The 17,606-nt window shown below is 39.8% G+C and overlaps 1 protein-coding gene across 12 annotated transcripts in view; it reads left to right on the top strand.

The window, feature by feature from the left end:
• cacna1g (calcium channel, voltage-dependent, T type, alpha 1G subunit) overlaps positions 1-17,606 on the top strand; it is a 192,798-nt gene that overhangs the window by 113,102 nt on the left and 62,090 nt on the right. For all 12 annotated transcript variants that reach the window (XM_075457857.1, XM_075457861.1, XM_075457856.1 and 9 more), the window contains 3 exons: positions 5,242-5,365; positions 13,371-13,439; positions 17,193-17,371. In XM_075457857.1, coding sequence (XP_075313972.1) covers positions 5,242-5,365; positions 13,371-13,439; positions 17,193-17,371 — 372 coding nt within the window. The remainder of the gene's footprint in view (positions 1-5,241; positions 5,366-13,370; positions 13,440-17,192; positions 17,372-17,606) is intronic.

The raw sequence follows: 17,606 nt of genomic DNA, 5'->3' as shown, positions 1-17,606 counted from the left end.
GTCAGATATCAAATGTTCAGCCATTTGAGTTTAACCTGTTGGGGTTTTTTTCACTTTAAGTTTCAGTGAAATCCCCCCATTAGCTGAGGTTTTAAAGTTGCCTAATACAACATCAATTCCAAAAAATATGTGAAGACAAAATGCAATGATTTGCAAACATCAAAGACCAATATTTTACTGACAACAGCACATAGAAAACATGTTAAAGTCAGACATTTTACTATTCTATGAAAAAATATGATTTTATCCTGATTTTGAGGGCAGCAACATGTCCAAAGAAACTGGGAAGGGGCCAAATAAAGGTTGGAAAAATAAGTGGTACTAAAAAGAAACAGCTGGAGGAACATGTTTCAACGGATTGGGTCAATCGGCAATAGGGCAGTAACATGACTGGGTATAGAAAGAGCACCTCAGAGAGGTAGAGTCTCAGAAGATTAGCAGAGGTTCAGAAATACAAAAAACCGTATAAAAAAATTGTGGGGCCACTTAGCTCCCATCCAGATAGCGTCTTTTTCAGTGAAGGCCTTACTTATTTCAGCAAGACGATGTTAAACCACATACTGTATTTATTGTAGCATGGCTTCATAGCAGAAGAGTCATGGTCCTGGACCTCCCTGCATTACAACACTTTTGGCAGCTTAAAACATTTGTTGATTCATGAAATGCAAAATATAACAAAGAAGAGCCAGGACTGTTGAGCTGCTTGAATCCTATTTGAGACAAGAATTGGAAGGCGTTTGTTTGTCAAAGGTCCGGCAGCTGGTCTCCTCAGTTCCCAGATGTTGGAGACTTCAGTTAAAAGAAGAGGGGATGCTACACAGTGGCCCTGTTTAGACACATTGCTGCTATCAAAGTCAAGATGACTTATTATTTCTCATGAGGTAGTAAAATGTCTCACTTTCAACATTTAATATTTTTCTATCCTCTGTTTTAGATTAAATATTAGTTTATTAGATTTGAAAATCATTGCCTTCTGTTTTTATTGACTTTTTATACAGCGTCCTGACCTTTTTTTTACTGGGGTTCAAACACAAATGCATAAAAGTCAAAGTTGAAGACAAATCAATGCCTTCCTGGGAAATATCCATCAAATTCTAATTTCAGGTCAGATTAAGATGTCAGATGACATGTCAGTAGGAAGAGTTATTTCTATTTGTAGTTCTAAAAGGTTCCCGCCTCTGTCAGTTGTATTATATCATTTGGAAAAGGTTAATAAGAAAAACTTCCTGTGGTCTCTTAATTGTCAGTCTTAGGAAAAGTGAAGGAGCTTGTCTCAAACCAGATTTCCAGCTGGCTTTCAGTCGCAGCGGGCCACAAATTTTGTCCATTGCTGAGAGTGACCGATTGCTCAGGCTCTGCATGGCGCCCACTCAGGCCTTGAACCATTCCGGACACTCACCTGTGCTCACAATGACATCAAGAGACAGCGGCGCAGCGGCAGGCTGGAGTCCAGCGGCTCTCACACAGACCCGACTTCACCTCAACCTGCCTTTTGTGCTCGCTGTAGTTACTGCTGCTACTGATGATTACTGCGGGGGAGGTTTTTAATGAGTGGGGGAGTGGGCAGGCTATGATGCAATTCCATCACCACAATCAGTCACAGCTGATATTGGCTTTGTAAAAACACTGGTCTGCAAACACAGGGCTAGAGATGCTCAGGTCTCACTTTTTTATTTGCCAAAAAGAAAAGAATAAAGCATTCGGCAAGATTCGGGTAGATCTCAGGAGATTTTTTTTTTTTTTTTGTGGGAGGTGGGTGAAAAAAACAAGAAGGGTCCTTGAAAGCATGAACTGAAAAAGTGTAAAAATGTGTAAGAAAGGAAAATATTTCAAGCTTTACTTGGGAGAACAGTTTTTAGGTGCACGTTGTGACATTTGAAAAGCATGAAACCATAACCGTAGTCAATATTTAAGTCAATTATGTCAGCTGTCATTAAGAAGCAGTTGAAGTTTTGTTGCTAGAAAACTCCAAAGGTCAGTAAATACCACTCAAGGGGAAAGCTTCAAACACTTGTCAAAATCTTTTGTCATAAGTGTCCCGACATTGAGATGGAGGTGAGTTTTTTAAACTAAGTTCTGACAGGAAGTGTTACCGTTGCTTGAGCTAGCAGTAACAGTGTTGTGTGTGCTTGTGAGTGCTGTTTGCTCTCCAACCCTCAGATCAGGAGCAGGAACCAATGTGTCCTCCCTCCTTTTTCTTTAGCATCGAGACTCTGGCATACATATGTGAAAGAGGAATTATCTCACTGAGCTTCTATGATATATAAATAGGCACTGTCTGTATTGCCAAATAAAGCCAAAAAAATCCAGATCTGAGCTTCACAATATTGTCTGCTGCACACTTATACCCACATGAACCTTTCAAGATGACTTTGATTCACAGTTTAATCCTTTCCAACACCATATATAACAAGCACTCCCTCCTTCTTCCTTTCTGTTGTCACGTGCTGAAAGCCTGGGAACCTTTTCATGTCGGGTAATGACAGTCGGGCATAATTAATGACACCTAAATCTACAGACGTTCATTACAGAGTTGCCGTATGTGAGACGAGCCCTCATTTTTTGATTGAGCTCATTCATTACTCATAAAGTGTGTTTCAGTAAATGTCCTTGTGCAACATGTGATGTTATTTCCTGTTATGTTGTGGCTTGGTATGTCACTTTATGCCTCTTCTCCACTAAAATATGCACCAAAACTTTGATTAGCATGTTAGATACTGTACGTACTAGTAAATACTGTATATAGTGTACAATGCTGATAGTGGTGAAGGTGCCACAGAGAATGCCAGATGCTTAAGTTAAAATTGGCTTTAGTTCTACCAAAAAATGCAGTAGATTGAATTTATAGTAATTTAACATGTGATGCAATGCTTTTAAGGAGCATTGCTATGCATTATTTTTTGCATTCTTTGATTCTAAGATCACTGCTGACGTTTTTCCTCCTTGGCATTGTATTAGCACACACCTGAATGCTCCAGCAAAGTGGCAAAACTTCTGCTTTAATAGAGGTGCTCACACTTGACAATGATCAATTATTCAAGTGAATTTGATTAGTAGCACCCTGCTACTTACACGCTTAATTCCTTTAGACGCAGTAAAAATGTAGTTAGTTTTTCACTGACTGCTTTTGCATTTTGGCTTAGTTTGGAATTTTTTTTAACACATTGGGCCTCTTGCAACAACCGTTCGTACGCACAGATTTAAACCGTGCGTACGAGTGATTTAAGAGAATTTGCGCACTCACCAATCTTTTCGTATTAATACGTTTTCTTTCAGGTACGAACAGAATTTACGAGTGATCCAGACCTGTCGTAGGAGTTTCGTAAAATGGTCCGCTGTTATTCGAATCAAGCTTGCTTGACTAATAGATTGTATATTTAATTACTTTGAATCAAACATAAATAGATATACCCCATAATGATGCTGATATTATTCTGTTTGACTTAAATTATGCACTAATTGAAGGTTAATTGGACTCTGTATATAACAAGGTTCATGGGAAGCGTAACCAGCGGCTGGCTTTCTACTTTTGGATGCCTTATCGCATGTGTGCTCCGAGACCGTGTAGACAGACAAATGGCTGACATCGCGATTTAGATTCCCAAGGACTGTGCTGCTGCAAATATGCAGCTTGCTAGAGCCACAACTCCAGAGAGAAACAAACCCAATTCCACCACACGTCCAGGTCCTCACCACCCTTGGATTTTTGGCCACGGGAACCTTTCAGAAGGAGATTGGAGACAGATCGGGTGTGTCCCAGTCCTCTGTGAGTCGTGCCCTCCCCTTGGTCATCAAAGCTCTCATCAGTTTATCACCCATGGTACATCAAATTCCCATACACCGCTGTCCAACAAGTACAAATTAAGAGGGACTTTCATGCCGTGGCTGGACTGCCAAACATAATCGGAGCAATAGACTGCACACATAATACGCATCAAAGCACCCGTGCTGTCGTGCAGCGCACTGAGCTGAAGGCCAGGTGGGTGTGTCTCGATACAGAAACTGCTGTAGCCCAGAGAAGGCATGCCAGATTTGCACAATATTGCCATGAACCAGCCCAGGCAGACCAGAAGGTGTGGTGCCAGGAGACCCCCCTCATGGACCACCCCATCAAAGTGCCATCATGATGAGGCAACAACTCAAAAGCACGGCTTTAGTTGCAGTCATCGAGCGCCTGGCCATGGCGAGACCTTTTTTTTTAAGCCATTTTCATATTAAACCATTTCTTTTTTTTTTTTTCGGTGACATTACGAACCACAGGTGACACTGAATTAACAGCACTTGTAATTGCTTCTCATTTCTTCAGCAGGTCCCGTAATTCCACTGCTGACACTACTAAAAATGACAGATTTTCCTTTTTGGATCTCTGAAAGCAGAACTTCAATCTCAGAGCCCGTAAAGTTGTTATTTTTGCACCTTGATGCCATTCTCATGACACAACACTTCCTGGCACAGGAGAGAGGAACCTTAGCCTTATTTGGTATTATTTTAGGCGTGGAGTATACAAATTTACTATCCTCGTGCACGTGCACTTAAATACGCACGGGTGGCATTCATCATTTATTTTTCTCGAAGTTAAGAGCGTTTGTTGAATCTGACGTGGCGTGTTCGTACGAGAACTTCTTACGAAAAAAGTAAGAGAAATTTAGAATAAAAATACGAAAATGTTCTTGCATGAGGCCCATTGTCTGTGTGTTTAGTTTTTGTAAAATGAATAATGGCATAGTGTAATGTATCATCTGTTGTTGTTAAACAGAGATTGTAATTGCCTAATTTTAAGACCTGGTTAGGGACCAGATAATCAAATTATAGTTTTTTTGTGGGTTTATTTAAGTTATTTATTTTTTTCACCAATTTCTAAAAACACTATATGGGATTTGTGATTGTGTTCACATATAATATGTTTCCTCCACCACAAATCGATAACTACAGAGTGTTGCAGTGATAATTATTCTTTGTCGATCTCATTGTCTTGGCTCCAAACTGTTCTCAATGCTGTCACTGTTCAGTGCTCAGCCTCTTCATTCACTTCCCATGCAGTCTGCTCCTCTCCAGGTTTAGAGGAGGTAGAAAGAAAGTCAGGAAGGAAAAATTTCTTGTGTGCTTTAAACACAATAGAAATCTGACTGGCATTAATGGCATTAACTGTTTTTCTTGCCTCCTACCTACCAGATCATTCACCTTTTCATTCACTTGCTCGTTTTAATACACTCCCTTTCCTCCCTTTCCTTTGTTTGTCAGGTTTCGGATCGTGTGCAATAAGATCATCCACCACAAGATGTTCGACCATATCGTGCTGATCATCATCTTCCTTAACTGCATCACCATTGCCATGGAGAGGCCTCACATCGATCCTACCAGTGCTGTGAGTGTTGCAACACGCTGTGCATTTTTTGCCGAGTAGGGTCCCATAAAACCTTTCGGACTCGAGTTTTTGGACCCCACGAACAGTGAAAAACAAAACCACACACACTTGCATTAAACAGAATTTCTTTTGTAGAGAAATGGAGCGGAACACTGCATAAGCAGGGAACCACTCCTGTTTTACTGTGAGCCAGCAGCTTTGGGTGATGTGTGCTATACCCCTGTATGCACTGCACTGCATCATCAACACCATAGCCTCCTTAGCTAATGCGGCATCCCTTCCAACAGAGGAGGGCTGGCTGGGTGCCTTGCAGCAACGCAAACACACATACGCACATATTGCTCAGTGTCCTTTCCTGATACAAGCCACAGCAGCAGAACAGCCACTGGACTTTGCTGCTTTATGCGTAAACACAGAAATGATCACTTTTTGATTACTTTTTTACGGAGCGAGGTGTTCCATGGACGAGCCTAATTGCAGTTCAGTCTCACTGGTATTGCTTGTTTTTGTGACTAAAACACGGAGGAAACAGCGCTGCTGTAATTGATTAAATTATCTGTGCGCTGGCGTATGTGGCTAATGTCCAGGAGAGGAAATGTTTAACAATTGGAGGCCACCCATTCTAATCAGGCCACACTGATTACACACACACACACACAGACTCCCATATAGATAGATAGATTTGATTCTTCCCCTCTCTCTGTTGCATCTATACACAGGTATTAATACACAAATTCTATCAGAGCAACCACACTAAGATTACGGTATTTTCTATATTTTGTCAGCCTCCTGCTGTCAGGTCCATTCTGCAACCTTAGATTACAATTGAAATGAGATGGAAATGTATGACGCAGCAAACGGCCTGAAACAAGAGAATGAACTGTCATTACAGTTCTGGGCTGTGATGCTCCAGATCTCATTTTCCTGGGTGGTCTTTGCATTTTGCTTTTTGTTTGTCCGTGCAGTTTGTTTTGTATTAATGACGACGATTGTAAATCGATTTCCACTTGCTGATTCTGGTCAGGCCCGTGTACAACAACCAAACATGCATAATTTATCACACCACTGCAACTCTTTTGAACCACCTCCTTTACAACACTCTCTGCGCCAGCTTGTATACCCTGAATAGAAATGTAGTCATTGTCACGGAGATTAAGTGTCTTAGAAACAGCATTTTAGTGTGGATTGCAGGCTAAATAATTAGTTTATTGGCCTGGAAGTTATGTCACCCACTTTGCATTTGGCATGCAGTCCATTGCTGTTTTTGTTTAGCACTGGAGGTTGCCTGGATACTGTCATCCTGCAGCTGAGTGGGAATGATTGAGGATGATTATACAGTCTATTATGATTTATTATTTCTAATTGAGCCACGGGACAATACATCACTGTCTACAGCCCTAAATTGAATTATATCGTCATCAAGAGTATATCAATCTGAGTTTTCATCGTCCTCGTCATCTGCTCCAGACGGCATTAAGATAGAAGAATAGATGGCGCTGCACACAGGACTTTGATGAGAGCTTTCCAAAATGTGTGGGCCAACTCTCTTTTCTGTTGCTCAGAAATACCGCCATTTTCAACTGAGGATTTTGAGTTCATTCACAGTCAAGATGGATGGTGACATCCAGGGCTGCCAGTGTAAATGACATACTGGAAGAACTTACTGTTGTTTTCACCGGGTTGTGACTAAGCAAAAGTGCCTCTCGGTTTAAGTCATGGTTTGCCTCTGCCTTCATAATCCTGTATTATTTAAATCAGGCCAAGCTTGAAACAAACCCTTCAGGCTTATGGCTTGTATCTCCCTTGAGTTGTGGCCAGGCAAACTAGATGCCATGCATTGAGCTGGGAAAAACAACACCACCACTCAAGAAGAGGAATATGGAGACAACATGGAGGTGTTTTATGATTGCTGTCACTGTCTGTTAGACACTGTTTCTTTCAGCCTTCAACTAAAAATATACACAAGCTGTGAAGGAAGCAAGCAGTGCACCCAAAGAGAGAAATTAGCCCAGTTAAAAGCCATCATAGTGTCTGGTTAGAAGAGAAACCATTTAAGCAAATTTTTCCTTTGATCAACATTGTTTATTCATTCTGCTGTATATTATGAATTTCGCTTCATACTGTCATAGAGGGACTGGGGGGCCCTGTCCCAGCTGATATTGGGAGAAAGACAGAGTACACCCTGTACTCACTGTTACCAACTTCGCAACTTTGTCAATAGATTAGCGACTTAAAGTAGGTAAGTTATGTATCAACAAATGTAAACTCATTGTTTCAACCTTTTGTTTTTAGAGCCGTATTGAATGTTTTGATAACATTCACAATAATTATAGCTTATTGCGTTTTGATGGGGCCATAGAGATACCTATAGAGAAAGACTAGTTTTCACATGCTTCCCTGCAGCTCTTTATTTTTCTTCAGAAATTAGGAGATACGAGTCGCCAAATCACCAAAGGACCCGGCACGCTGGGGGTTGTGACTGGGTCAACAAGAGCTAGCATAAAAATCTGCATCAAATGCACCATTTTTCAGGGACAATTTTAATCACAACATTGTCAACAGAAATGTAACAAATGTGCAAGAGAGCAGCTTTATTAGAGGTTTTAATATATATTTAGATATTGCATATGTGAGCATAGAGAGCAGAAAAGAAGCGGACAGATAAAAAGGTTGATGTTAGGTACAACACAGATACAACATATTGGTGTTCAATTCAATTCAAATTCAATTCAAAAATACTTTATTTATCCCAGAGGGAAATTAAATGTTGATGTAGCTCAATTAAATCAAGGAGTTATTATAGATGCTGATGGCTGTGGGCAGGAAAGATTTCCTGTAGCGGTCCGTTTTGCATCCAAACTGAAGAAGCCTTTGACTGAAGAGACTCTGTTTTCTGATAACAGTCTCATGGAGAGGATGTTCAGGGTTGTCCATAATTCTCTTGATTTTATGCAAAATCCTTCTTTGGATTATTGTCTCCAGAGGTTCCACAGTCGTCCCCAGAACAGAACCAGCCTTCCTTATCAGGTTGTTAAGTCTTTTTAGGTCCCTGGTTCTGATGCTGCTGCCCCAACAGATGACGCAAGAGGAAATGACGCTCTCAACAACAGACTTGTAGAATATCTGCAACATCTTGTTGCAAACCTTGAAGGACCTTAGCTTCCTCAAGAAGTACAGTCTGCTCTGTCCTTTCTTGTAGATGGTTTCACTGTTGTGTCTCCAGTCCAGTCTGTTGTCCACATGAACACCAAGGTATTTATATTCCTCAACCACCTCCAGTTCTTCTCCCATGATGGAAACAGGGTTTGATCTGACCCTGTTTCTCCTGAAATCTACAATCATCTCCTTTGTTTTGTTAACATTCAAGATGAGATGATTGTTCCCACACCATGCCACAAAGCGGTCCACCAGCTCTCTGTACTCAGCTTCTTGTCCATCTCTGATACACCCGACAACTGCAGAGTCATCTGAATATTTCTGTAGATGACAGGAGTCTGACTTGTACTGGAAGTCTGAAGTGTACAGAGTGAAAAGGAATGGTGAGAGTACAGTCCCCTGTGGTGCTCCTGTGCTACTGATCACCTGGTTAGACACACAATTCTTCAGTCTGACAAACTGTGGTCTGTTTGTCAGGTAGTCATTAATCCAGGTGATTGTTGAGGCCTCCACCTGAGTCTTCTGGAGTTTCAGACTAAGCAGATCAGGCTGGATTGTGTTAAATGCACTGGAGAAATGTTATGTTCAAAATAGTTATGGCATGCGAATGAGATAATCTAGAAACATTTAGCAACTTTTCTGCTATGTGGGAAATATTTGGGAACAATATCAGTATAAGTTGACAGACAATCATGCATGCTCAATTTGACTGCCTATTTAGTATTAGTTATGATATGATAAGAGTTTAAATAGCGTATTTTCCCAAGGAGTGACACCTAGCGAGCTATATTTGTTTAGCCTTAGCTTTGTTTTCATTGCTTCAACTGTAAATATTAAAATAAATCTAGCATAATGATGTTCTCAGCTTTTGTTGGCGGCTAGTTTTAGTGTTTCAGCTCGTAAACTGTATTTAACATTCCACTCAATTACTGCGACAGTAACAACCAGAAAAATCACGGCATTTCCGCTTTTTCTTTTTCTTTTTTCTAGTATGTTACTTAACCAAAAAAAACTTGAATCTCACATAGTGCCTAATATTACCAGGTCACTAACATGGGAGAGTGAGAAAGATAACTCATATCAGTCTAGTGTTGACAGTATATATAAACTAATTAAAGCAGACTTTTGTTCTGACCACTAAAGCCTAAAAATTGACATCTGTTAGTTTATAATGAATGAAAGTATGAACCCTCGACCGCAGAGGCAGACAGGAATGGTTGCTGTCAAGACTGAAATTTATGGACCCTCTCTACAGCAGCATTTCCAGTGATGTCATTCCTGACATTCCCAGAGACTTCACAAAAATCGCTACTGGCCTGCCATCTTCTGTTGTGTGCGTGCATGTGATTTTTGTCTTCCTCCAATCACGTGTGAGTGTAGTCGGAGGCCGTGGGAAAAGCAGCCACCTACACCCACACACACATACATAGTCAGTCAGTGGCAGGACAGGGTCGTGTCTCTTCAGACAGAGGGGGGATAGGGAAAATAAGCAGTCGTTGAGGGGATCTTATTCTTGCAAGCCTGCTTATTTTCTCTCATCACTCTTTGTTTACCTCAATAAATATACTCCCATCTTCTCTTGCAACCACAAGCACCAGTGGGGCATGCTGCCTCAAGCAACAGGGAAGCATGAGAGAGCAGTAATTCGACTATATTGATGGACTCAGATGGAGCTCAGACTGCTCGACAGCTCAAACTTGTTGGTAGTTTTTTAGAATGACTGTATCGGATGCAAAATAAAGTATCAATAGCACATGTCTGTTAAATTGGAGAAATGTTCCTTTAAAGGACAAGACCGTTTTTTTGACATTGGGCCCTTGATATCACATTATAGCATGATGTTCTACTCACCCCTGCTTGTTGTTGGTCATTTGGAGCTGTTCCGAAGATATTCGCGTGGCGTCTGGCTGCTCTCTTGATATATTCGGCCATGAAACGGTTTCCTATGGGCAACGTTATACAGGCACAAACTATGCTGTTTATAATTTATTAATTACTCTACACTAGCACTGATAACGTGGAGGTGCGTCGCTTACTTAAAAAAATCCGGGTTACTGTAATTTTGAATTTTAGCCGAATGAATAAATAGGCAGCAGGTCTGTGGGCTGTCTGTGGTAGTAGCACGATGATGACGTCAGTAACACCCACTTTACAACAAAAATTCAAAATTACAGTAACCCGGATTTTTTTAAGTAAGCGACGCACCTCCACGTTATCAGTGCTAGTGTACAGTAATTAATAAATTATAAACAGCGTAGTTTGTGCCTGTATAACGTTGCCCATAGAAACCGTTTCATGGCCGAATATCTCAAAAGAGCAGCCAGACGCCTCTCGAATATCTTCGGAACAGCTCCAAATTACCAACAACAAGCAGGGGTGAGTAGAACATCATGTTATAATGTGAAATCAAGGGCCCAATGTCAAAAAAACGGTCTTGTCCTTTAAGTCTTATTTGCCTCCTTTTTAGCAACCTAAACTGCAGCCCCAACATCATCATGTCACAAAACAAAAATGTTATTTATCATTTTTACATTTTTGTAGTTACAAGTTGAAACACAAAAAACATTAGCACTTTGGGTTACAGCTTCAACTACTCAGAAGAATAAATTATACCCCTGCTCGTATAGTATATACAAAATATAATCCTGTGATGTAGAATTCTTATGTGTATCAGCTAGTTATTCTGCAAGGTAGGACGTGGGCCAGAATTAGTAAGGTCATTGGTATGATAATCGTTTTCATGCAAACCCTTGATGACATCTAAATGTGAATGTTAAAGCTGCCGTCGGCAGGTTTTCAAAATTCCGAGTCTAAAGTCGGAAAATTCAAACTGATACAACTTTCAGGTCCCTCCCCCAACCTCTAACAAGCTCCGAATCGCCCCCCAAACCCCTCCCCCTCGAGGTTGACAAGGTTGTGCACGTGAGTTCACACCAGTGTGAGCGCACACAAGCTGGGGCTGACTCACGCTCAGAAGCGTGTGCACAAGCTGTGATTGACAGGTAGGATTCCTCTCACCCTAGCTTGATTAGTTAAAAACAGCCGGGAGCGCTCGGTTTTTGCAAGCATGATTACAGGGTTCAGAGGGAGCTACAGATTTCGTTATTTTTCCTAAACAGCCTATTTAATATTCTACTTCCAGAATCCCATGACAGTTCAAGCTAATATGACTAAAAAAAAACCGACCGCAGCTTTAAAAGTAAAGTTTTTATTAAGATTCAATGAAAGAAAGAATATTCAGCCTAAATACTTAATCAGATTGATTGATTAAGCAAGTTGAACCTACATACTACATACTTGTCACACACTTACCATACCACATACTTGAACCTACTAACACCTTATTTTATCTATTACCACTAACACCATATTTTATTTTATTTATTTTACCGTAAAAAACTGCATCTTACATCCTTCCCTTTTTTACATTGCTTATATATTTTTTTTTTTATATTTTTTATATTCGCACTCTCTTTGCACTGTTTTTGGTGGCTTTAAATTTCGTTGTACCATGTATAATGACAATAAAGGCATTCTGATTCTGATTCTGAAGTTGACACAATTTCCTGAGGTCTTTGTGAAATGTCTGTGACATGCATTGGCCAAAGAACTACAGGAATTTGTGTTCTAAAACACCCTCTTGAACCATGAATTTGCACCTCTGTTCACAGCATCTGGTTTAGGTGTTAAGTGAGCCACTTGACTCCACTTCATCAAGGGGTGTACTTTATTTGACATCCATTTCACAACTTTGAGCTACCATGCAAACCTCAATTAAGACACAAGTTACACTAATATTTTTCAAGAACGTTATTATTGCCATAGAAACCATACAATACCTAGCATAAGAGCTCACTTTAGCACACACAGTAAACCAATATCAATCTAGCACACACCAAACTGATAGGGTAATACTGGACCTACATTCTTATTTTGAAATACGGAAATTTACACAATCGAGTAGTGTAGCGAGTCATGCGGGAACCTCACCCAGTACATTGTATTTTGATTTAAACAAAAAGATTTAAGATTTTTTTTATTTAAAAAAAATAATAAATCAAACTGCAGTGAAGAGGGATCAATGAAGTGACCAAGCAAACAGCCGGTGGTTAACAGACAAGTCAAAATCAAGTCATAATACCTTAATTTTTTCTCTTATAAGGGCTATGTTTCCACAACTTTTTGTAATAGCATAAATTCTGTTTCTCTGCTGTTTGTGCATTAAATGACAAATGGTTTAAAAAAAGGGCCAATAAGTAGTAATATTTCCTTGTTGGGATATAAAACATTAAACTAAGTACTAGTAATGCATTATTAGCTTATTTCTCTCTTAAATAGACTTTAAAGAACTATAAAACTGCAGCTGAGATTTTGCTGTTGATAGCGAAGCAAAAGGCAAGTGCAAACAAGTTTTGACTCCTCACTTTTGAGGCAGAGTGAATGCAGCATGATTTGAATATGTCAGTCCTACGTGGCCCCCAACGCGGTTATATTATTAGAGTTTTAGAGTTGGTAGTCACTTCGGACTCCTGAGTTTATATAGTCAAGCTCAGAAAGTCATTTTATTTTCAAATCGTTTAAATATTTCATGCAGTGCTAATAAAGAGTACATTTCACAAGTGCCTGCCAGGCATCATTATAGAGTGTAATAGTGTTTTACAAAGATGTTTTCCAGATAAAATGAGGGGGAAAAAAAGGTCCCTCATACATTATTTAGATATACACTGCAACAATTTTCAGGCAAACCACAAGCTCAGTAGAAAAATATGCCTATACAGAAAATGTGAATTTTAAAATCATGAGAATGACCTCAACTAAACCAGGTCTGTATCTCCTATTTGTTCTGCAGGAGCGGATCTTCCTGAAGCTGTCCAACTACATCTTCACTGTGATCTTTGTGACTGAGATGACTGTAAAGGTGAGGTACTTTCCCATTCAGTAGTATTAGTTTCTTTGAGATGGCAGGCCGCATTGTCCACTTCCTAAAGCCCATTTGTCATTTTCACTATTATGTGATACTACAAAATTTAAAAGGGATCCTTTGTTCTGTGTTGTTCCATCCGTGACTTCTGTTCTTACTCCCTAAATTCAGCTCTTATCCCACAGAATATTTGGCAGGTTTGGATTCTTTGGTTCTGTAATAAAACACTGGCTGTCTAACACTGAGACCTATCATTTGTCTCAAGTTTTGAGAGGAACATGATGTGATTCATCTGTGTTTGCTTGAAATGCAAAAATTTGCAACAAACAGTTGTTCTGGATTAAAGCTGTACAGAAAATATTTTCTGAAAGTGCGTACAGCAAAATAAAAAGGAAAATTGAAAGAAAGGACGTGAGAATGAGAGGCTTGACAGTGAAACACACACTCACACACAATGAGGACGTCTCCGGTATTCAAATGGTTCAGCTTTGAAAGAGGGTCCACGCAGGCGTGGGCAGGAGCGAGCAGAGGGGAGGAAAGTTCACGAGTCAATCATTCAAAGCCTCTGCTCTGCCTCTATTTTTGGCCCCAATTGCTCACAGATTTTGGCTTGAAGTTAAATTTACATTGATTTACAGCCATTTTCTGGAGACTTACTCTTACTTAACCCGAACCCTAAAACACATCATAACCTTAAAAAATGAACAATTCACAGAATGTGTCCTCCTTAATCCATCCTAATGTGACAACTCAAACAGAGTGAGGTGGTCAGAACATGAGTCCCACTCATGCACACCTTTTTCAATTTGAGGTCTAGTCATATTTTTTTTTGTGTAAATACACTGCAGTATTGATCGATTTAAACCAACTAACATGTTGCCAAACTAAAGGAGTGATTTTGGAAACTACTTATTTCAGTATCCATTGATTAATGTGATAGGACAAGGGTTGAAGAACTTTTAAGACATTTTACCTTAATACATGTCCCAGTAATCAATGTTTTACTGAGGTACACATCTATGGTTGAAAGTAATTGAGTAAATAAATTCTGTTTGATAGCTCGACTTAATGGAAGCACTCCAGGTGAGTTACTCATTTCATTGTTAAAGATTAAACTAGGCTTCTACATTCTTGTTTCTTACAACAACTTAGTGTGTTTTACAGGCTTCCATTCCACAATTTCAGATGTCTTAGGTGTTACTAGGTCCATGAAAGAGCTGTATCTTTTTTTTTCTCTTTTTGGACCTAGTAACAACCCAGAGATGTTTTTGTTTTAGTATCGATTGATACAATTTAATATGAAGCCAATTTTGTCCTTTTTTATTCCACAAAAATGGCAAGAATTAGGCCAGTATTTTCCAATGCTTGTCCTTGCGCCCCCCATGCCCTGCATGTTTCACAGGTTTCTCTTCTTTAACACATCTGATTCAAAGTAATGGAACTGCAACAGGCTTCTACAGAGCTTGCCGAAGAGCTACTGAGCTGCCAATTTATCTGAATCAGGTGTATTGGAGCAGGGAAACATGTAAAACATCCGGGGCAGGGGGGCCCAAGGACCCAGGATTGGGAAACATTTGAGGTCATTGTTGAAAAATAATTTTTTCATGATACATAACAGAGCTTTACATTTTCTTCTATTTGAACACTTAAGATGCATTCTGGCCTCCCGTAAAGGACTTCCTAAACAACCCTGATATTTTGAAAAGGTTCCTGCAGTCAAAATGCTCTTTAGAAGGATCAGCCCTTAAGTGAAATCATTGAGTTTCATGTCCACTTATTGAGAGAATAAGAAATTACAACCTGATCTCTCGCCAGAATTTAAAAGCTACTTTGGCACACAGCTCAGGACCTTGCTGTTTCACAGTGCAGGTTAAATATTGTCTAACTAAGAAATTCAGCTCGTCTCACTTTCTATGATAACGTCAAGGTTTGATGTTTTGTCATGTCCGCCACGTCCATGCTCAATAACTCACTACATGAAAAGGTAGACATTCAACACTGCTAATCTGGCCACAAATGCTCGTGAGGAGGTAGGAGGTGGTGCAGTTGGTGCAGGACCAAAATTAACTCTGTTGAGCACTGGGCAGAGGCTTAAACTTGCAGGCTATATCCCTGCTGAAACCAATAACTAATTGGACCAATGTTAAGGTGACACTGATAACATAGCATGCAATTGAGGCAAATGAAAAAACAAATAGTCTTTTGACCCTGAAGATAATTTGTTCACTTAATGTAGCTACTTATTGGATTAGCTATTGTCACAGCTCTGCATTAGCATGGCAAGGCTAACAATTAGAATCTTTAAACTGATGACCCACTGGATTAGGTATTCCCTTGACTGGCCAGAAGCATTTCTTCACTGGCAACCATCCTGATGTCCTACTAATTTGTCAACTGCCTCGATTACTAGCTTGCTGAAGCTAATAGGATGAGCTGCTATGTTTGCTTCTTCTTTTCTACTGAGCAGCATTCTGTGGTAAGATACAGCCACCTTCTGTAGATCAGGGTTTACAGCACTCTACCATAAGCCAGAAATTGCAGAATACATATTTTATCTCAGTGGGTCTTGCTGGTAACATAAACAAAGAGTGCATTATTGCAGCCTATTGATGCTAAGTAGCCTAAGGTATTTCACATGAATTTCACATCACATCCTGCTGTGGCATCAATATGATTTCAATTTTAGAATCAATACCTGTGGTTGGCTGTAGATCTTTTAAATACATTCTTAGGGTTGAAAAAATTATATGCAGTCAGGTGTTACGCATTTCACTGTTCTTTTTTTGGGTTCCCACCACATGAGTTGGACACTTCCCCACACTTAAAAGCACCCCATCTCATGATTTCTAACCACATATTGTGACACCACTATGATATGTGGTCAAAAATACCTGTTAGATGTTTTATTTCCTTTTTCAGGAAGACTGGGCTGTAAATTCAACCAGTTAAATTTTGAAAAGGTTCATCTCTTTACTGAAAAACATTCTAGGGCACGAGCTCATGAAGCCAGTTAACATATTGCCAAAGGTATCAAGACAAACAGTGGCTACTTGAAATCATCTTTTAATTGAAACAAAGGCTAGTTTGCCTGTGACTTTGTACTGCTTTTGATGTTTTTTGTTCAGTTTTATTCAGTGGAAAACAGTGGAAAAAATATGGTGTGTCCAAATGCATTTTTTATTTATCTCCTTCCCACCCATGCATAAACAGTAGCCTATGCACTGATTAGCAATGACCAAAATAAGTCCTCCTCTGTTTATCACCCAGCCTGGCTCATCACTTGCTATAGTTGTGCAAATGCGTGAGGCAAAAATAGTTTTGTTTACCTTATTCAATAAGTTTGAGCTTGAAAAAAGAAAAGGAAACCAATCAAAGTCAGCCCATCTCATTATTTTCTGGAAAGCAAATGGCTTTTCAGTCGGGAAGAATAAATGAGGAGTGGAACCTATGGAATTAGATATGAGGTTTGCAGCTTGCCTTTCTAATCTTCACTGCCAAGAAAACAATTTATACAAGGTCAATAAGCTGGGCATATGAGGCATTAAGCTTAGCCTTATAAATAAATGCAAAAATGACCTTATGATAAACAAATCTGCCGCCGTGCAGGCAAAAACACTTATCCATCGAATATTTTCAACCACTTTCAGCCACAGAAATCAAGTTTTCACGGAAACTCCCTTTAGACAACATTCAACTCATACTCTGCTATATATAAATGTACCGTGGCTCTATGTCCGCCTTTCTGTTCAGATTGTGGCCCTGGGCTGGTTGTTTGGACACAAAGCCTACCTGAGAAGCAGCTGGAACATTCTGGATGGGATGTTGGTGATGATTTCTGTCATTGACAACCTGGTGTCTCTGATCTTGGGAAAGAAGACCCTGGGCATGCTCAGAGTGCTGAGGCTGCTGAGGACCCTGAGGCCCCTCCGGTAAGTGGCTCTCTCAGAGACACCAACATTAAAGTACAGTATGATAATACAGACAAAAAAAACACGCTCAGAGGTTCTCATTAGGCCTGCTGTTGTAGGCACTTGTAAAAGGCTTGGAAAACAAAATGTTTTTAAGATTTAAGATGAGTTTCTCCCAGTCCTCTGCCTACTCGTACAAATGATGTAATCTGGATGTTTGTTTTCATAAGAGAATGAGAACGACTCCCTTGAAATG

Source organism: Odontesthes bonariensis, chromosome 23 (assembly GCF_027942865.1).
Source record: "Odontesthes bonariensis isolate fOdoBon6 chromosome 23, fOdoBon6.hap1, whole genome shotgun sequence".
Lineage (NCBI taxonomy): Eukaryota > Metazoa > Chordata > Actinopteri > Atheriniformes > Atherinopsidae > Odontesthes > Odontesthes bonariensis.
Note: the sequence above shows the minus strand (reverse complement) of the source record. Positions and strands in the feature narration are given on the sequence as shown.